The sequence below is a fragment of the Lottia gigantea genome, assembly GCF_000327385.1.
Source record: "Lottia gigantea unplaced genomic scaffold LOTGIsca_60, whole genome shotgun sequence".
NCBI classification, from domain to species: Eukaryota; Metazoa; Mollusca; class Gastropoda; family Lottiidae; genus Lottia; species Lottia gigantea.
This window is the reverse complement of record NW_008710050.1, coordinates 512,510-535,494: the sequence shown is the minus strand read 5'-3', so window position 1 is coordinate 535,494 and position 22,985 is coordinate 512,510. Positions and strand designations below refer to the sequence as shown.

The window sequence follows — 22,985 nt, the reverse complement described above, 5'->3', positions numbered from 1 at the left end:
TTAAATGTTTAGTAGATTTTTTATTGTCTATTTTGCTAAACACCCTCTACGTCTTTCTAGTGTTATATATCATTTTATAGTTTTTATTCTTTGACAGCTAGGTACCTAATATCTTCAATAAATATTATTATTATTATTATATACAATCCATGCCGAGACAATCGTTCTAGATAATCTATATGATGAATGGTTTGACGTTTCTATTTTGTTCCTCTACACTGTGACATTATTAACAGATTCCCTGAGAAACAGAATGTTAGATTGTTGTAGTTTGACAGACAATGAATGGATATTTAGGTTTAACAATTGACCCAGTAGAGTATTGTGTGTAACTATTGTAATGATATAATCAGATTGAGAAGGGAATAATATGACACCTATCACGCTAGTATTTACACGTTCTATAATTCTTTAAGTTGGTATCCCCCTCTTTAAAGGGTATTGTGTTGTTTTAGGAGGTCAAACAAAATTTCAACAAATTATATCGAGTCATTATAAAACCAAACACGAAAACTAGATCAAATGCTTAATTAACAATTAGTACACCCGTTAGATTGCCTTCTGTACGTGAAAGCCGGAACAACTGTCGTAAGGAAGAAAAGCCTAAGCGTATACCAAAGACTGTATGCATGATAAAGATCTTTAAGCGGTTGGATACGATTCAATTCAATCAAGTTGGATTCCCTAAAAGAAGGAACAAGCGTCGAGGGGAAGAAATGCCCATAAATATCAATCGGTGATTTGATATCGAAAGAAATAAACATGTGTAAATGGAGTTTACGTCCTACTGTTATGCACATAATAAAGACGGATAACGCCATGCAGTGCGCGAGGAGGGACATTTTGGGAATATACTGAAGTCTACGGGGATTCGGTTTATTGTCCATCCGAAGACTTAGACGCTTTTCAATTCAGTCCCTGAAGCCTGCATCAATTTTATAATTTAACCCAGATTTTCATGTTTTTAAATTTACAATTAATTGACTATTTGTTTTTTCATTACAACATTAATATACCTTGCAAGCGGATATTATCTTGGCTTCTTCTATATTTTTATCGGCGCTCAAATTAACAATGAGGGCCAATCTATCTTCAATGTAATGTCGTGACCATTGTTCTCAAGTTAGCAAATCTCCAACAATGCATCAGTATATCTCCCACAATGCATCAGTATATATCAATTTTTTATCGATTACCGTCACTTAGAGTCAACTAACTTAAAGTCGCCATATTGATTTTATACGTCATGTAATTCATTGGTATCGACTTCCCGGTCCATTCATTGTGTCAGTAAAGATACCTTTAAAGGGGTTTAATAGAGGTTTTCTTGTCCTTTTTGTTCACAATTTTAGCTTGGTCCTCGTTTCACTATTTATTACCATTTAATACCTAGACACCCCCCCCCCCCCCACACACACACACGCCACGAACCCCGTCCCCCAACTTTTAAAAGGACCTATTTTGTGTCTGACCTCTCCATTTAAAATTGTGGTTTCTGTAATATCAACAAAATATGACCAAAATATTCCACCTTTATTGTATAAACCATGAAAGTGAGTATATATCGTTGTGATTTTCTACTCTGGTCAGCTTATTATTGAAATTACAGAAACAGAATGTTGCAAGTTGGGAGTTATAAAGTCGATCGCTGTCAGGTTTACTGAAATTTAATTTTGCTTTGAAATTCAAAGTAGGGGGTCCCTTTAACCATTTACAACGACCTTCAATACAGTGGGTGTTATACACCGGTTTTAAACTATCATTTCCGTTTTAAACAAACTTTATCCTGAACCAAATGAAAATCTCTCTTCATTTCTCCTCAAGTTAAAAATCCATAATTACATTCCGCCATTTGTTTGCTTAAAGACTTAGGGATTCTTTTGTTCTGCGGAGTTTCATCCGGTACAGAAAACTAGAAAGCAATATTTCCTTTTGAAGAGCAATAATACACATTAATCGTTTGAAATGTGTTTTCGTTTGAAAATCTACTTTAAACATGGCGGAAATTGGGTGGATTAAAAACTAATGTACTTAAATATTAAGTCATTTGTTTCTTAAAAGTGAAATTTCAAAATGCGTTGAGCTTCACCGAATTTTACTGCATTTTTTTTATTGATTTCTAGCGTGCTAGTGAACTTTGCTGTAATTCGACAAAAACAAGCAAATAGAAGACAGAATAACCCGGGTGCGCTGTTTTATTCTATGACAAACTACATTACTATTTAAAGGGCGGATTAGCCATTCATTGTACATTATTGTATTTCTGGCAGTGTAAAATATACAGACAGTATACCTGGTGGAAATATAATCTGAAGTCAAAGAACAGAGATATAGCTAGAGGTACCTCTATCCTGTATAGATTGACTGATGACTCTGCGGTTTGACAATATGTCCTTAAGGTACCTTTACACCATAGCGATTAGCGATAGCTTATGGTTGCAAAGAATAGCAGTCATAGGTTTCAAACGCAACTTTCATGCAATTGAGTTGGAAGTCATGGTCACTTTCATCATTCGCAACCATAAGCAACTGGTAATCACTATGGTGTGAAGGTACCTTTAGCAATGAAGTTATCAGCTCTAAGGTCTTGAGTTTCAGTGTTTTGATTGTGATTTATTATCACTCTGTATATAGTTATTATGTAGTTAAAGGGATTATCTCATTTTATCATTGCCTTATAAAGTTCTTATTTAGTTGTGGGGTCTAGGAATCGTGCACTTTGTGAAGAAATCACAAAAATTTGCATAGTTGTTGTAATATGTTACAATATTCAAGGTGGACCCTGTGACAATGACATCCAGTCCTACTACAGGTTATGCTTATCTTCCCGAACACCATCATGTTATATATAAAACTTCAACAAGTTTTTAAACTCGATCTAATGATCATTAAGAGACTTACCGGAAATAGCAAATCCACTGAAACCAACAGCTAGAGTTAAACAGGCGATTGAGGTGGCCGTATCACGTGCGAAGGCAACACCCAATAAAAACACAGCTTCCATTCCGAAACCTGCAAATATACAAGATTATATTATACTATACATAGATAGATTATTAATAGAATAATAAAACTAACAATTTTTTTAAAGTTAATTAATTTGAAATGATGGACATGTTGATCAAATTTTTGTAAATTCTCTCAATTTTCGTTTCTTTTTTCTTACTGCAGTTTACTTCACTTGCCGACGGTATTTTTGACGGAATAATCATCAATTCACACTGATCTCATGTCTTAAATTTTCAAAGATATTTGATAAGTCAAGGGCAATAACTCAAAAACCGCTCATCGATCTAATTCGAACTAGACCAAGATCTCATCAATATAAATGATCAGACCATATTTCATTAAAATCAGATGAAAACTGTAGTCTCTAATGAATTCTATAGAACTTCAATAACGTGCGGAGGTTCATCACCAGTAATTCCTTTATATCAATTATAAATTGTTGATGAAATAGAAAATAACAAACAATCATCTTGCTATTGTTCTTTTCACCCAGGACGCCATTGTTTCATCTCAACCTGCATTCAATCCTTTATTATTAATAATCACTTGATGAGAACAATATTAAAACATTCCTACCACAAACAACGGAAATAGAATGGCTTTTTTGTAAATTACAGAAAAATGCACAGTTTTAGAAATAAAGGAAATCTTCAGCCTGTAGATTGACACAGCTGTAATTCCTATAAAGGACTGGGCGAAACACATAAATATAAACGAAAAAAAAAGTGCAAAGAATAATAAATTCATGTCCAATTTTTTCCATAAAGGACTTAAAAGAATTACAGGAAATAGTATAAATAAATGTGGAACAACAGATTGCAAGTATTGGCATAAAATAAAAAAAAGCAATCCCAAAATGTAGTTCCTTTTGAGTATATCGGTGTTTCATATCTTAATAAAGGTGGACGACAATGAACACGATACGGTAATGTTCCAATCCAAAACTTGGGTCATTTTCATCTTTATGCAATCAATGTTTCATATCGCTCGCTAGAAAGGTTTGACCCAAGAGATTGCACTGGCGGTAATGACAGAAAATATTTTAAACGATCTCTAAGAATCCTCAGCACTATTATGCAGACAGTTTTTATTAAGGGGAGGAGACACCATTATAAAAAAAAAACAAAGAGAACACAAATTTACAATTAATCTAAGAGAAAAATAGAAAATATTCGAAGCAATCCCTTCACTGTTCATCATTTTTGTCATTAATTTTTTGAAAAAAGTCATTCCACAGCAAACATTAATCTTAATAAATGTGCTGGGAGATAATCGGGGAAGTAAATATGGCGGTTTTTTGTCAAGAGGAAGAAATAACAGAGCAGAAATCTTAGTTATAATTGATTAAAGATAGGAGATTACAATAAACCCTTGGCACGCAATACAACATTCATTATTCAGCTTATTTTAATAGTCATTCGAGGCCGAATATAGCCACAGACGACAGTACCAACTTCATTATTAGGCTTAGAAGATGTTGGAGATTGGAAGAATAACACCCCAGGACGATCAGACTGTGCCTCGTGCAATTTTAATTAGCTCCACACCGATTTAAGAACTGGTCAATAAGACGGCTCTACGAAAATCACGAAATAGCAACCTAAAGCGAAACGAAAATCGTGTAAGCCTGGCGATTTGGGAACCTAGTCATAAATTCCGATCTCTTGCCAATAGCTAGTATAAAATCCAACTCAATTAAATTAAAGGAATCCTGAGATAAATGAAAAACGAAGAATTCATTGAATCTCTCACGAAAACATTCTCATTTCTTGATTCTCCTTCTTCACGATACGTGATAAACAAAGACACGAAACTCCTATAGAAAATACAGTCTAAGAAACTGGCGGAAATCTTCACAAGTTGATCAGAAAGTCTCCATTTCATACTTTGATCTCAGATTGAAAGATAATGACGTCATTTGACCTAGACAAAGATTATTTTGTGTAAAGGTCAAAGTAAAACTAGGGACATTGATATGTAAATTAATTACTTTACTTTAGTCTACCTGTAAATAGTAAGTCATATTAAAGTTGGACGCATTCGGATTGAAGTACGTAATGTTTCGCGATTTGTAACTTTCAAACATTTAAATAACTAATTAATATATTTTTCTCTGCAATTTTTTGAAGTTAGAATGTGTGAATCTTTGCAGCATTGCCCAGACATCCATAGAAAACAAACTACGACTAGGAGACTGGTGATATAAATTGATAATCAAAAACTCTACTAACATCATATAATATAAATTGAATTATAATACTATAACTAGAGTACGGGACGTTATGTTACATCACATCAAAAACTCTACTAACATCATATAATTTGAATTGAATTATAATACTTTATCTAGAGTACGGGACGTTATGTTACATCACATCAAAAACTCTACTGACATCATATAATTTGAATTGAATTATAATACTTTATCTAGAGTACGGGACGTTATGTTACATCACATCAAACACTCTACTGACATCATATAATTTGAAACAATTAATAACCTTGCTGGTGGCATCGTATAAATTATACACAGACAAATTGTTTTAGTATCATTGTAAGTAGATCTTACTGTGAGATAGTTATATTATAATTATACAGGCACATTCACAGCGGAAAAGAAAGAATTCAACTTTCAGCTAAACGATAACATTTCAAATCAGACAACAGCTGATCTGGGTGCCGTAATCCCAAAATTTTATAACTACGAATTTAGGATTCCGAGTAGCTATTAATTGGGATGCAATACTCATTATTAAAAAGCTAAGGTACACAAGTTTTTAAAATTTGTCAGATATCACGCTGGTCAATTAAAAAGGGATGCCATCGATATAAACGTTTTCACCTAAGCATTAGACTATGTTAACGATCCGAACCGTAAAAAGCAAAATCCAAAATACAAAATAACAGTTTGGCAATACATTGATAGAGATACAAAGTTTCATATTAGAAAACTTTTTGTACAAAACTAATCAAATGAATTTGAATGACAATGGGATACTAGACATACCGGTAAAAAAGGAACCGAGATATGATCGCTACCAGACTTCCTTTCAGGCCAACAGAAACATTACCCAGCGTCTGGTACCTGATAAACTAATCAAATAAAATACCATTCAATTTACTGCTGGTTAATCAAATCTACTGGTATAGTCTCGAATTAAATGTCACATTTACATTCTTATCAATTCAATACACATCAGAAGCGTTGCTGGAAATCAAGACGTGATGCTACTTTAGCCACGAGGACACGACACCACTCTCCGCATGCTTACACTTTCAAATAAAGACAAGAATAACAACTTAGTCCACAAGAATCCTATCTTACAGGTGGTCATTTATTGACCATACCCTGACCCTACAGCTGGAATATTTATAAAAGATGTCTTATTCAAAGTCATTAGAGTTTTTAACGTCAACCGAGATACGCAAAAATTAAAACGGAGCGAATAGTGCTAAAGCTACAAAATCATTGTTGGTGAAACTTCGATTACGATACTCTCAAATCCAACAGTTACAACATTATTAAATTCTAGTTGCAATCTTTATAATGATAGGTGTTAGTTTCTTGTTTTAATTACTAGAACCACAGGTTTCAGAGAGGAATTCGGATTGGCGCAAACAAAAGCTATAAGTCATGATCACAAGGACGACGAGAGAAACATGTAGAAACGTTGCCTATAACTTTAACCAGTGATTGTTTTTCCATGTGTCTTTATAAAAGTTAAAGTCTTCGTGGAAGCTATAAGTGTCAATGAGCGGAAACAAAGCCAGTGTCTGAAACATGACACAGAAAAACATAGCATTGAATCAAGAATCTACCGGACATTTGAATAAAGTGTAAATTTTACTAACATCAGTACTTCAGCTATCATGTCTTGAGATAGATAACGATAATAGACTTATTAAACTTATCTCCTTTCTCTCTAGTATAAGTATTTTAGATGTCGAGACGAGATAGGATTGACACAATATTTATGTTCTCTCCAGCACCCTCGTAGTTTAGACTGAGACTGAGATCATAATTGATTCTGAAGCCACTTAATAAAGCCGGCATTGTCAAACTGATATAGACTCTGATTATTATCATCATAATAACTTTATATAACAAAATATCTCAAGATCTTTGACAGTTAGGACAAAACCGATGACACAATGCTGTAGATGTGGCTTCGAGTGGAAGGAGTTGTGAAGAGGTTCTGGGCAATTTATCGGAAATCGGAAGCATTCATTCTGGCATCAGATTGTGCAGATTGTATCGGACATGCACAGTCGGTTAGGGCGTTATAATCTTAACATGACGACAATGACTTGGTTAAGTCGAACAAATGTTGGTCTTGAGTTCTGATCGCGGTCAGTGACCTATTCACCTTTATCATCCAAAACAAACGTTAGTACGGCATACAATCGAAATAATAATTTGGCTGAAATGCCAAAAATACGAAAATATGAGGAGAAAATGTATAAATTTATGAAAGAAGTGTTAAGAGTGGTTTGTGGCTCTGATTAGAAGAGACATGCCCATTGTGGCATATTTTGGACAAATATCTGTGTCAACCGAACTGTTCAAACCTCTCAATAAACCGAGACACCGTGTGCTGCGGACTGTGCACGTTAAATATCCCTCGACAGTTGGAAATCGAAAAAGAGCAGGCTAATGCCGCTGTCCTGGCAAAATTTCCATCATTGCACCCTGCATGGCGTTGCCCATCTTCATTAGCCCACATGGTAAAGAAAAAGTAGGACGTAAAACTACATTGATTTTATATCAGATATTGATAATACCATATAAATTATAATAGTTTCAAGTTTCAGTTCGGCTGTAAAGGGTCCTGTCTGTTTCATCGATCGTGGAAAAGAGCCGAGATAACAAATGAAATATTCCTATTATTACTGATCTCTAGGGAGCTGATATTGTATTTTAAATAGATCATTTTCAACTCTTCTACTGGCGTTATATATATCATTTCGTCTCTCTATACATGTGATTAAAAGGGCTCTGCCAATTGTAAAATCCATTTTTCGTTAACCTTGTCTCTTTATCATTAAAAGGGCTCTGCCAATTATAAAATCCATTTTTCGTTAACCTTGTCACTTTATCATTAAAAGGGCTCTGCCAATAATAAAATCCATTTTTCGTTAACCTAGTCTATTTATCATTAAAAGGGCTCTGCCAATTGTAAAATCCATTTTTCGTTAACCTTGTCTCTTTATCATTAAAAGGGCTCTGCCAATAATAAAATCCATTTTTCGTTAACCTTGTCTATTTATCATTAAAAGGGCTCTGCCAATTGTAAAATCCATTTTTCGTTAACCTTGTCTCTTTATCATTAAAAGAGCTCTGCCAATAATAAAATCCATATTTCGTTAACTTCGTCTATTTATCATTAAAAGGGCTCTGCCAATTATATATCCGTTTTCCCGTTGTTCGTCTCTTGTATCTTTTTGATGAGGTCCAGGCCCGTAGCCAGACTTGATTGTTCGTAGTAATATATTAAGTTATATATCCGGAAGGGCAATGATGTACCCTTGTTGTTTAGTTACAGTAATGGAATTGGTCAATTGTCGGGATTTTTTCAGTTCTGGAATTGGTCGGTTGTCGGATTTATTTCAGGCCCGAAGTCCATTTTTTCGAGAGCCTCTCGGGCCTGATGAGGTCAGATTAATGTCTAATTTGTAATTGATAAATGCCAATTCACATACAATACGACCGAACTTAAACGAACGTGTCGTTAACCCCTATTTTTGATAAAGCTCTCCTGATGATGATTGTTTATTCAAAACACTTGTCAGCAGTGTGAGATACAGTGGCTCAATTAGGTGAGTGGGGGTCGCGGATTTAAATGGGAATATTTCCGACATATGCTCTCCTACATTTTGAAACCCGTCAATTTAATGCTTGTTGATGGAAGATTGAAAAAATTTCAGTCTGTAGAAAATACTATTTCACTCATTTATATATTGTTTAAATTTTGTATATTTTTTGTGCTTGGGGTTGAGGTCCCTTATAGATGGACTCATGTTTCGGTGATTGATTACATCTCTACCAACTATTCTTTGTTACCCTGTACGTTGATATTGAATTCTATTAATATGTCTGAAATTGTGTCATTACGCATCTTGATCTATATTTTACTATCTTTAGGGAATTTCTTTAAATAACGAAAGTTTCCTAAAAAAAATTAATATACAACGCCATAAATAGACGAGTTACGGTGTAGGGTGAGGTATTGTTGATACAGTTCAAAATAGAATAAGTGAATATATGAGATAGGGGTCAGTGCCTTCACGATTCTCTAAAACCATTTTCTACTGTATCGAAAATCCCGCACCGTACACCGCACCGGACACCGCACCGGACACCTTTGTCACCTTTAAGACAAAACAGAGTTTTCTCGCCTTACAAATAGAAGAGTAACATTTTACGGACGGTGAACGGAAGCTGGGTTTAAAAGGGTTTGAAAATGAAGGAAACGTTGGAGTCAATGTCACGACATGAGATTTAATATTGATGATATTAATACTGTGTCTGAGACTACAGATTATAATATTATCTTTTAGACAACTTTGATATTGTTATTATCACATAATGACATGATAAAACTAGCGTGACAGCGTGATGCAATATAACGTGACGATCATTTCAATTTCTTTTTAGTAGAGTGCTCTTATGGGTATGTTTTACAGGAAAAGCCCGCGAGTCCCTCTTGACTATTCTGTTTAGCCTACTTGGCCTCAGCTAATGTTCCATAGAAACACCTTTGGATACTTGACGAAAAGTACATAGACATAACGTGACAAATAACTCATTGATGTTATAATGCAAAATTGAACCACAGAAAATCCAAATCCTAGCCTTATCCTTAGCAATAGCAAATCCAATTTTAAATTACATGTGTCTTCAAACTCAAACTCAACACCTCCGTAAGCGCAACGTATTGTTCCGTGAGCTATTTTATGCGTCTACGGACAGCTGACAAGGTGTCAAACTGGGGGAATCCCCTTTATGGCATTATAACTGTGGGGGACTTTCCACTCCTGTATGTATATTGACGGTTTTTCGGAAGCATCGTATATGGACACATGTAGTCACTTTTTGAGTTTGAGCTTGAGATTGAGTTGCTCTAGCGTACACATGTAATCGCAACTTTATAAGTGGTCTGTATCCATTTATGTCGCTTAATGATCGCATTGCATTTCGTTATGGTTCACTCAGCATCTGGTAAACAGGGACTAAAGAAAAAAATATCCAGTTCTTACCTCCACAGTTAAAGATTTTTCTAACGACAGTCGTAGTTAATATTCTCATCCGTAAGAAATCTGCTATTTGTCCACCAATAGGTACAATTATAGCCATAACCAGATGGGGCAAAGCTGACAATGTACCGCTCTGAAAAGAGACAAATTAAATATTAAAAATTGTACACTAAAACAATGAAAACAGATAAGGCCGAATAGTACCTCAAATACCGTGGGATATTGAAGTGTCGCTTATCAAGAGGGTATTTCAACAATAATAACAAGAAAACTCGTGTTACAATTAAAACGGTCATGGGGTGTTAGAGGACAACTCTGGGACATCCTCGTAAACAGAACCCGGTTGAGCTTCAGGTGATAGGAAGAGTAACTTTAACGGAGTATCATCCTCTAGAACTTATGGTTATCTATACATTTTATATTAACACAACACGATTTACTCGTAAAATATAATAAAATCGATAAGAGCAGATCATCTGCTGCTGACAAGCGTTTCGGATATGATATCATCGCCAGGACAGCTATAAATAGTTCAGAAGCGTATGACCTCCAATATAGAACTGTAATATATTATAGTTTTATGCCCCCGGGAAAAAGATCAAAACGAAAACTTTTTACATGACATTTCGGTTAAATACCAGTAAATGTAGAAAGTAAAGTGTAAGGTATCAATAAAATATCCCAGGGTTTAATTCTATCAAATTAATAGTGGTCCCTTGTTGAAGGTTAATCTAATAACTAGAAACTTTATCATTCCTTTATACACCTTCATATATTATTCATACATCTCTTTTACTTTCTACTTTCTAGTTTTTTACCTAGGTCATTTCAAATCATTATCCTAAACTTAACATGATTGAGCTTACAGTAAAAGGAAATGAAGTTTTACGTCCTACTATTCAGTAAGCTCTCAATGAAAGTTGGTACTATCTAATAGACAGCCTTTAAGACACGTCATGGAGCCGTGGTGTCTCAGTGAGTTAGACGCTTGCTCACTAACCTGAAGGTCCAGGGTTCGAGATAATACCTTCGGATTTTTCAACCCGGTTTCCCCCTGTCAGTGATGCAGGTAAGAGGGGCTGACATGGAAAAAAGCGTCTAGTCGTTCAGATGGGACAATAAACCGAGGCCCCGTGTGCTACAGGCTGTGCACGTTAAAGATCCCTCGACAGTTGGAAATCGAAAAAGAGCAGGCTTATGCCGCTGTCCTGGCAAAATTTCCCTCATTGCACCCTGCATGGCGTTGCCCGTCTTCATTAGCCCACATGGTGCAGAAAAGCAGAACATGAATAACCATTGTAAATATTTGACGGTATGTCGGTAAGCATTATTGACCTTATGATGAATATCGAACTCTACACGCTTTTGAGGGCAGACTATAGCAAAATTGGCTCAAGATATGGAATTGTGACGAAATGATCCTCTTGAGCCTAAGTTATTATCCATGACAACAATGGTTATTTATTTCTTTTTCTCGCCGCTGGGTTTTATGTTATATAACTAGGCTTCAACATACTATAATAAATATAAAATACAATACAGGGATTTGATAGAAGTTAATTAATTTCCATTGTCTATTCCAAACTCAGGAATAAATTATTTGGCAAAAACTAACTTTCTTCTTGTCCGTCTATTTTAGTAATTTGACATGTTTGTACTTTTTTCTGCTGAATCAAACTCTTTATGAACGGAAACGTTGGCGGAAGGTTAAAGTAGTGAATAGAAGAAGAAATTATAAACAAATCACTCCGCTATAACCCTGACATTAATAAAATATACCACCGGAAGTAATTACTCGCCATTTTCTTTTAGATATTTATTAACAATTGTCTATAGTAAAGTATATGAAATGACAGGACAATCGAGTGTACTCGACACGGTCTTCCGGTCTTTTGTAATAACGATGACATGATGGTTTAGAAAATGGCGGCTGTTAAATATTTATTTCGTTGTTTACAGACTGTCAACAATTGAGGAAGCTGAGCCAATTTATTACAGACGTTCAATGTTTGGAAACAATTCAACGGAAATGAACAGGATTCTTTGACGATAAATGACGAGATTTGATGACATTTGACGAGACCTCTTTGCATTATGGTCTTTATTGTCAAAAGGGTCACGTGGTTGTAGCAATCGTCTGTATTTCAAGTTAATGACATTTGTAGACGATATTAAACGATGATTTGAAATTCGATGAGTTTTGTTGAAATTCAGTGTGTCGACTTGTTCTCGCGGTTTAATTAAAGTGGTAAATCGTAATTTGAGAGTCAAAAAGTGGCTGAACAAGATGAGTTGTGTTGGGTTGATATAAGAGTGTTTGGGCCCCTCTTCCCGGAGAAATTTTAAAATATGCTCTCCTGCATTCTGAGACCCCACTGTAAGTCAATTAACAGTCTAATTGGAATTAAACCAAACTTTTTAAGCTCTCCACTGCAAGTCAACTTAATGCTTTTTCAACGATTCAATGATTTTTAGTCTGTATAAATATTATATATATATTTTTTTGGGGGGTAGGGCGCCCTTAGTTGGGGCGTGGACTTGGTTCAACCAATCCCTATCGTAGTAGATTTACTGAGGTCTAAATGATCTCTTAGGTTATGACTAGCCAAAATTTAAATTTATACTGTAACGACTATATATTTAAGGTAGACATTATCACAATGACCGCTGAGTAAGGAACAGTTTATCTGACCTACCTATCTAACTTATTCTTGTTGTTTTGTACCTTTGATAATTCATTTAAATAAATAAACCAGGTACTAACAATCCGAATCGTAAAACAAAACCCAAAATAACATATTGACGAAACATTGATAGCAACTAATGAACTTTTCACACGAGGAAGTATATCAATTATAAGTTAGTAAGTATTTCATAATGAAAAGTGACATCAGGTGTCTAAGAGTAAGTATACCCTGCCTGGTGACATCCGTTATAGCTGTTTAACATACACATTATTCAAAATAATTCCCATTTTTAATTATTTTTTTATTCATTCACTGGATCTATGTGTTTATTAAGATTATAATATAAACAATTCGATATAAATATCGACTTACCTTGGAGACCTCGAATCTAAAAACTTTCAGAAAGTAAGTTGGTTGACTGATAATCAGTAGGTAAAATGTCCAGCTTCGGCAGAAATTAGCCACCATGATGGCGTACACTGGCATAGAGGTGAAGAACTTCAACCAGGGCGTTTTGACATCCTGTAATAAATAAGAATTTTCATTCATGAATTCATCTCTCTAACGACACCCGGGGGATTGTGGCTTCATGTGCCCTCACGCCATAACGATTACCGGTTGTGAATAATGAAAGTGGCCAGTAGTACCGAACGCAATTCACAACTCAGTTACATGAGAGTTGCATTCGAAACCTATGTTTTTCTTATTTGCAACCATTCCTCAGTGGTGATCGCTATGACTATGGTGTAAATTCCCCCTTTTCACAAATATTGTAAAAACCCAAGAAACTTGCTAAGAAATCGGAAACACTGAGTGTCATAATTCGTAATACATAAAATGTTTTTAAACTGGCATAAGAAGGAAATTAATCGGGACCAGAAAAAAATGTCGGATTACTCGGATGTCGGATACACTGTGTTTAATATTTCTATATGTGGTTGAATTTTGTATTAGTAAATGTTCCTATAGTCACGGTACGACATTATCCATGTATTTATAGTGTGGACTTACCTTAAGTATAACTGATGTGTTTTCACCAATTGATGTTTCGATGTAAATTTTTTCAGCTTCCGAGATGGTTGGATGAGTTGAGGGTCTTTCAAACGAGAAAAACCACCAAATAACAGTCCACAGTAAACCAAGAGCACCTGTTGAAAAAGAGAGATTAAGTATTATTATTATAACTATAGGGCTGAAGAACTACAGGCAGAGAGGCTTTGTAAATTGTGCATTCCTTTCAGAGAGTCCACAAATTACAATAATACTAATAGTAAAGGGTTTATTGATTCTAGGATTCAGGGGCTTAGGGGCAACATGGCTCTACAAATGAATTTGTCAACCCGGCATCCCTCTCTGAGAGTCCAGATAGTTAATATTGTTTATTTGGAATATTTATCTACGATGTTTTGCTCATTTTAAATCTTAGTAAATGTCTCCTATATCAGGTCAGGCTTGTTAAAGATATGTGTATTTCAAAGGCTATAAGACTTAGACTATAGGTTCCAGCATGAAGGAAAACCAGGACCTTTCATTACAATGGGACTTATGCTTTATGAGCTGAATTGTCTTCATCATTAGCATAATTATATATAATAGATCTCACGGGAGTAGTAAACATTCATTTACCCTTTCTCAGACTTCATGGCAACGACCTAATTTCTTATAGAAAATATATGGCAGTAATCTTACCTACTTTTAGTCTTTTAATGGAATCTACTTTTTATGATGCCTTTTTTTTAATAGAGAATCAAAATACTCTTAGTTAATTATTATACGCCTGTTAATTAGGATAACACATCTATTTGAAAATACAGAAACAATTTGACCTACTTTTAACCTTTTAATTGCTAATGGAATTTATTTTAATGACGAATTCGTTACCAAGAACAAAAAAAAAAACTTATAATCAATTTTTTTTACATTTTTCTTTCGTTTTTACACATTACATGTACTTATTAACCCTTTTAATGCGGGTCTTTGATCTCAGATAGCCAATATGGGTTCTCCCAAACTACACCGTAACTGTGAAGAAATTAATTAGTATCTTAGCATTAATATCTTCGAAGGAATTAGCTACTTTTATTTTAGCTTTGAGAATAAACATTAAGTCTTTAAAATAAAGCTTAATTTGTGAAATTAATATCCCCAATTCGCCATAAAATATTATTAACTTGTATCAGCTTTTCTCTTTGATTTCCGTTTACTGCCTTTTACACTAAAAGGGACCAACAAATCATATTTTATATCGTTTTCCTTTATCTTTAAGGGTTCGAGAACATTTAACAAAAATTATTATCATATCTTGGAATATTTCTTTTTTAAAAATGGACACAACACACTTTAACCCTTTTGTTCCCGTAATGAATAACAAACCATGATTTTTCTAAAAACTTTTTACGATACATTAACTTAAAACTCTCTTCAACTTAACAAACTTTCCACATTATATCGCTGTTGTATGGTCGCTAAAAGTATGTCCATTGAATTACGGCAATAATCAGCTTCAATAGCACAATGTAACAGCTTCAAGTGGTTTCGTACAATTTTCTTACTTTACTGAGTGTATTGTTAATAAAACGAAGCGAAAGATTCCTTTCGAGACAATTTTTTTTTATATAAACAATTTTTTTTTTTTTTTTTTTTTTTTTTTTAGACCCGTTAATGTTTTTGCAGTTTTAGCGTTCTTGAATTCCACACTATCAGCAAAATATGCTGTACGAAGAGTAAAATGTTGAAGAAGGTCAAGAATCGTGTAAATATTAAGTTAACTGTAGCTCTTTATCACCAGCTTGAACCTTCAGAGAGAATTATTACTATAAATATAAATTTGCCTCGTAGTGGCACCAGAACGATTGGAGAATGACTCGACATCACAAAAAATTAGAGAAGATAACGGCTCTAAAGCACCTTTTGAATTCTCAAATTAAATACATCATAATTTGAAATTTCAGACAGAAAACAGTAACATCAAAACATATCATAAGAACGCGGTGAAAATTTAGATTGCTTTATCAGCAGAACAACAGGAAGGGAATAGCTCTAAAGCATGGATTGAAATTTCAGAAAGAAGACAGTTACATCAAAACATATCATAAGAACGCGGTGAAAATTTAGATTGCTTTATCAGCAGAACAACAGGAAGGGAATAGCTCTAAAGCATGAATTGAAATTTCAGAAAGAAGACAGTTACATCAAAACATATCATAAGAACGCGGTGAAAATTTAGAATACGGTTAAATCATGTCATCAATAGAATAGCTGTAAAGCAGCTTTAGCCTTCAGAGAGAATTACCAACTATCAGTTTGTAATTTACCAGAGAATAAAGTGTAAAAGAATGCGGTGATATTGATGTTAAATGGTTGTTTGAAGATTTCTGTCACCTCCCATTCTCATTTATCATCGTTATACCTCGCTCTATAATTTCATTAACCAGATCTCCGACCATAGAAAATACTGTTTTTTCAACCTTTATTAGTTTAAGTGGAGATTTATACCCGCAGACTGAAATCAGTTCAAATTTTAATTCAATTTAAAAGACAGGAGAAGATTCTTTGACAAATTTGATTTTATAGATCACTTTTAGAACTTTGGCCTATATTGTCTTTCAACAAAGGCGAGAAGTTTTTTTATGGTATTGTTAACATTTTATTTATCATTCTTAGAAAACAAAATAAGTTCATTGAAAATTCAACTGACTCCGATTTTAAACAAATGAGGTCGTTACCAGATTCAGTACATCTTCACGATGTCAAGTTACTACGAACTTCGTCTTATACCTTGACTACAATAACCACCTTTCTTGGATCATGGAAGTTTATCAATGCAGTGATATGATTGGATTGTACACTAGCCAATCATAGTCTTCGACAGAAAGTTTATATACTGTTTATAAGAAAGTATTTTAGTCTGACTGTCTAGGGCTATGATTGTCTGTATCCAATCCAATCAATTCTATGTATTCTATGATGAAAGAAAGGTGGCTATTGTAGTCAAGGTCTAAGTACGAAGTAAAGTAAGTTTCGGCAACTTAAAGACTTACCAAAGAAGTAGAATCCTGACTGCCACCCTAGATACTGAGTCAGTACTCCTGATACAGGCATCCCCAATACAGCTCCAGCATACGACCCTGTAATTATATAACAGAGATGTCAACAGTATTATCAGAGAGGCATTATAAACATGTTAGACGGAGTAAAGGAAGTTGAAAAGGGTGTAGAATTGAGTAAAATAGGGTAGAAAGGCGTCAAGTTGGTCCAAGTAGTTCACAACGAACAACGGAAGAAGTGAATACACGACTTACGGGTAGGGACACGATTCGTTTCTTCTATTTTGTACTATATCTATAATCCACACCGTAAACCACACCGGACAACGTACATCGTCTTTTCCTATCTTATTACGGAGATCTGAACAGCATAAGAACGATTAGAACGGCGTAGAAGTTAATTGTATAGAATAGAATGATGTATGTTTAGGTAAAATGGGGTATAGGTTGATATTGTGGGATAATGAGTAAGACAGAGCGAACAAAATAATATTCATCTATCTATATATTCATCTATCTATATATTCATCTATCTATCTATATATTCATCTATCTATATATTCATCTATTTATATATTCATTTATCTATATATTCATTTATCTATTTATTCATTTATCTATATATTCATCTATCTATATATTCATCTATCTATATATTCATCTATCTATATATTCATTTATCAAGTTTAGAATATATGAAAAATATCATAATAATCATATCCGCTTTTAACTTTCCGACAAACATGTAAGAAGTCTTCGTTTACAAGAACATCATTAGCTTTCAGACACTAATATCACTTTGTAAAAAAGAAAATACAGGTTACAAAGCGCAATAGGAAAAAGATAAAAGATTTTGTAGAATGGTTAAAATATTAAAATTAGGTCACACTAATGGTGACCTATTTATCTAAATCATGAATGAAACCTGGTTTGTAAAATATTAATATCGACATTTTACCGGAAGTAAACTTGGACTGCGGAAATGGTGACATTAAGAGTTTGGTTTCCCTCTCTTTCTAGTAAAAACCTGTCATTCATATTCAGCCAGCGACCACGCCAGCCTCCCGACACAAAGGGTACAGATAGAGGGCAGACCGACTCAATGGGGGACAATAGTCAAGGCTAGATTCAAAATATAGTAACTCTATGAGGCGTCATAGTCTCAGGCCTCTCATGGAGCGTCTGAGAGGGCTCTCCTAAATTTTGCAAAATGTAATTGATTTGATGCGATCTGACACATATTTTGGGGCAAACATGTAAATTTGTCAAAAACCATTTTTCTAGAAAAGGTAGGGGGAGGAGTAGGGGATATAACCCTACTGGTGCCGCCACTGTTCATATTTGTTTCCACGTATGAAAAATATTTATTGTAGTTTGTTCGCCCTCTCAGTTTTTTTTAAATGTCGTTTTCAAAAGATGTTGAAATATAAAAGACGATTTCGCAACCCCAGAATATTTAAACAAAGGAAAAAAACAATGAGATAATGAACAGTAAAATAGGGGGATGAATTGAAAAAGTTGAAAAATGGTCATCCTAGGCCAATTCAAGATAATATAGTCGATAAAAAGATTAACTGGTACGCCTTCGAACTAACACATTGCGACATAATATTCTGGATCATTGAAATTGTTGTTATATTCCAGAACATTAGTAGTGGAGGATCTCACCAGCGAAGCAGATCATGCTTACTTTTTCGAAACACCTGCTGATGTTCTTGTTGCTGTTCTGTTAATACCTGCCTTTCTACTTCATCCCCCCCCCCTCACTGTTCCTATATAACCCCTTGTCCCATCTGATGAGGACACGTGTAAATTGTGTTGAAACGTCATGTATTTTGTTATTAAACTTCTAAATGTCATTCAAATCTTCTTAAAACACCTGATGGTACCACCTCTTTGGAGTTGTCGACTACATTCTTTTGATGAAATTTTTGATTGACAGAATTTACGTGACTATAACGTATAGCTGGATGTACTGTAAATATGAACCTATTGCTCTGTCGTGATAAATATAACGACCTCGACCAGGACACTCCTAAAATAACATCCAGGCTGAAGTAAGAATGAATAATTCACAGTTTTATTTCTGGCCACTCTAAAACACGAGGTGAACAGACTTGCTGCACGAGAAATAAAAAATGGCGGTAATAAAAAAATATTTCTGAACTGTTTGAGCAATTTCCGTTCTTTTCATTACAAGTTCTCGAAGAAAAAACACCATCGGTTTTAATCCTCGTGTTTCTACGACTTGTCGCTTAAATCTTTCGTTTACTTTTTATACAGAAATCCATTTTTTGTACGCAACATGTCATTCTTTCGTTTACTTCTAGGAACCTAACTTGTTCAAAGAGAATCGAATTTTTGTCACTCGACTTGAACTATTCTTAACTTGTTTAAAAACATTCAGTGAGGCGAAGTTGATTTCCGGTTTAAAGCAACTTGGTTTGGCGAATTGTTTACCCTTGAAATTAAAACATGGAGAAAAAACCTCCCTAGAGCAAGAAATCTGTCAGGGAGGTCACTTAGTTTTCCTGTTATTGATGTGATCAGAATTTTTTGATGTTCAGTTTTTGTCAAGGAGTAATCCTCTTTGTACGGTCGCTCACATACATTTTTTCATTTTGAATTAAAAACTTTCATTTTCATCTTGGTGACAATAATATTCACCAAGGAGATAATTCAAGGATTTTGAATTAAAAACTTTACAAGATTCGCTGAATTATCATCTGGATATTATAATCACCTAGGTGAAATTTAATTTTTTTACAAATTGAAAGTGAAATATGTCGTATGTGAGCCACCGTATTTTCAAAAGGTGAAAGCGATTGTTAATAACGAGTCACTTATAAGAAGACATTAAATATAACTGACTAATTTTTTTCCATTTGTTAAAAAGCATTTTGATTGGTAAATTGCTGGAAAACCTGACGTCGAATGTTTCTATGATAAATATTGCGGATATATTGAATTTATTGAGCTCTATCAGCTAACATAATATATTATTTAGACGGTCATATTCCTTTAAAGATCGTGAAATTAGAACTTAGTTTCTCTGCATATTTGTATAAAAGAAACACGAATGTTAAAAAAAGGATTCGCCTCCAGTACAAAACTCTTTTTCAATAAATTTGCATGAAAACAAATCTAGGTGATATCTGATGTTTTGTTTCAATTTAAAAAATATTTCAATTGTGACATTTAGAATAAAAATGACAGCTGAAAGTATACTGTGTCAATAATTGAAATATTTTTTTTACGAATCTTACTCTCACGTGAAATATACAAATTCCGCACAACAGATACCCACTTACTTAAAGTGAGCAATAGATTAAAACCTTAAAGGCACAGATGCGCCATTTTTTGAGATCTTCAGTCTCAGGAACGGGAATTTTATTACTATGTCAATCAGTAATAGAGTTCACAGATCACCGTCGAAATTTAAGCCTTCAAATCCATATGTGTCTAGAATTATCCGCGTTTGAATGTTAAAAAGACGACTCGTCAATTAAAGCTACACTGTGATATATAGAAAAAACATATATTGAAAAAGTTAGTAAAATTCTTAGCTTAAAGTATTTTTGAAGGAGTTATGCTGTTTTCGTACATTTCTAGTAGGCCTACTTCTGAAAAATTATTAAATACATATATTCAAGACTAAAATCAAACTTTCAAAATGGCGCACCTGACAGTTTAATTCCTTTTATATATATCATTTACTACAAGGAATAATATTGTAAACATATAGATAAATAGACAGAATGATAGAGAACCTCCAGACCCACATCTCCGAGAAGAGAAGACAAATAAGGTGGGTGTAATGAATCTAAACTGAATTATAACTCAAAATATTTTTAGATCGTCCAGACCTAAAGGCTATCGATTTTGTTTTAAAAATATTGATAAAATTTCTTTTGTGTTAAGTGAGACCTAATTTAGCTAGAGTTAAAATGATACTATATAGGAGAAGATTGAGTAGGGATATAATTAATTCAGTTAGCTTATAAAATATTTTAGTATCGAGAGAGACCTATAGTCAACTCAGCAAGTTCGTCCTTTGTAAATGATGTACAATGTAAATTGTTGAAACGTTGTGCACTATAAAACCCAGGAGTTTTATACCTTTAAATTGTGTTCTTTTATTTAATTAAAGGTCTTCAGAAGAACTAGAAATTTGAACTAGGAATTTCTTTTTCTATAGATGTCTTTTCTATATATGGCAGTGTCTGAAGAAAAGACGACTCGTGTTTTTAACATTATATTGTAGATAATTCTCGATACACATGGATTTGAAGGCTCAAATTTCGATGGTGAGCTGTGAACACTATAACTGTTTGGCTTAGCTTTGATTGGTCAAAATATGGCGCATCTGTCCCTTTAATGGTATCAAGGTTTTTGGAGTTATACAAGGTATTAATTATAAAGCCTCTCTGAAAGCAGTGACCATTTGACAAATTCTGTTACATAGTGTCATTCTGTTTCCAAGGAGATGGTCCACAGTAAAATAAATCATTTTATAGTAATTTTGGGGATTAGACTACGAATTTAATATCTAATGGTTGCTATATGTATATATACGTGTAATCAACCTCTGTCTTAATCCTTGTAAGACAATTAGAAGTATCACAGCACATTAAGAAACAACAGTTTTTATGGATATAGACTTCTATTTATTATTGAACACAACGTTTCATTACACATACAGGTAACGTTATCAAGTGATTGATTGTCTTATAAAGAAATGACCTGGATTATTTTGTCAATGTTCGTCTCGAACCATTGGACATTTAAATCAGAAAAAATTTCAAAATCAAAAAGAAATGTTTTGACAATCAAGTTAATATTTCTTTAACTAAAATTTTTCTTGTTTTGACAAATTTACATTTACGGAAAAACTGTCATTTTAAGAATTCCCTCGACTCCATTCTTTACTCGTGCGTTGCATTTATTCTAGTTTTTATTTTTAAAACAACAAGATAACGTCTGTTTAAAATTCATCTTTCAACACTATTGTCGAGAAAAACTTTGAAAAACTGTGAAACTTCCTAGACCTCAAAGTCCTATTTTTACACACACATGAGATGAATTATGATCGAGAAATCGCACACTTACAAAAATTGAGAATCTGGGCCTGATATATTAATATTTCGGTCAATGTAAAACGTTGTAATGATGAATATTTCTCATAAGAAATCATTTAATTTACCACAAACAAGAATTATTAAATTGCTGTTCAAAGTCAGTAAGCTAAATTTAAGGGACAGATGCGCCATTTCTGTCGACCAATCATGCTTCATTGTCTCAGAAACTGGATTTTTTTTAGCTGAACTAATCAGTAATAGTGTTCACAATTCACCGTCGAAATTTCAGCCTTCAAATCCATGTGTATCCATAATTATAATTATTTACATATAATACCTCCCCCCCCCCCCCAAAAAAAAATAAAATGTCGCATCTATCCCTTTAAACGTCTCAACCACAGAATGTGTCTCAAATATCTGAAATTTTATGTATTATGTCTAATTGTGGTAAATAGACATAGCGATATTAAAATATGTAAATTACTTACCACAGAATGATATGGTAGCTAGTTTGGATCTTTCTAAAGGCGGGGCCCAGTGTCTCCAGATACCATGAGTAGCAGGATACGTTACACCCTGGAAAAACAACATTGTGAAACAGTGAAATCGACGAATATATTCTATTTTCAACCATCCAGACTGAGAGTGCTATATTGGAAGTAATATTGGATTTTGGGACTTGAATTGTAAAGAGGATTTCTGAATTTTGTATGTGTATTGGGGACTGATCAATCAATATGCACCATTGCAATTTTTAATCAGACATCTGTAGTTACTTCAATTCTACAAACAAATAAGTGTTTTATGTCATTAGGTCAGTCGCGAAGGTCTTTATGTTATAAATTCTATTTGACGATATAAAACATACATGTACCCTAGAAACAATGTTTTTTAACATTGGTTTGAACGGA

The 22,985-nt window shown here is 33.9% G+C and overlaps 1 protein-coding gene across 1 annotated transcript in view; it reads right to left on the bottom strand.

The window, feature by feature from the left end:
• The window catches only part of LOTGIDRAFT_128007 (hypothetical protein), a gene marked incomplete at both ends in the record, with an annotated part of 33,184 nt that overhangs the window by 4,401 nt on the left and 5,798 nt on the right, over positions 1 to 22,985 (bottom strand). Inside the window, 6 exons of the mRNA XM_009064088.1 lie at positions 2,902 to 3,012; positions 10,267 to 10,396; positions 13,323 to 13,472; positions 13,962 to 14,098; positions 16,991 to 17,077; positions 22,563 to 22,650. Of these exons, the coding sequence (XP_009062336.1) occupies positions 2,902 to 3,012; positions 10,267 to 10,396; positions 13,323 to 13,472; positions 13,962 to 14,098; positions 16,991 to 17,077; positions 22,563 to 22,650 (703 nt within the window). The remainder of the gene's footprint in view (positions 1 to 2,901; positions 3,013 to 10,266; positions 10,397 to 13,322; positions 13,473 to 13,961; positions 14,099 to 16,990; positions 17,078 to 22,562; positions 22,651 to 22,985) is intronic.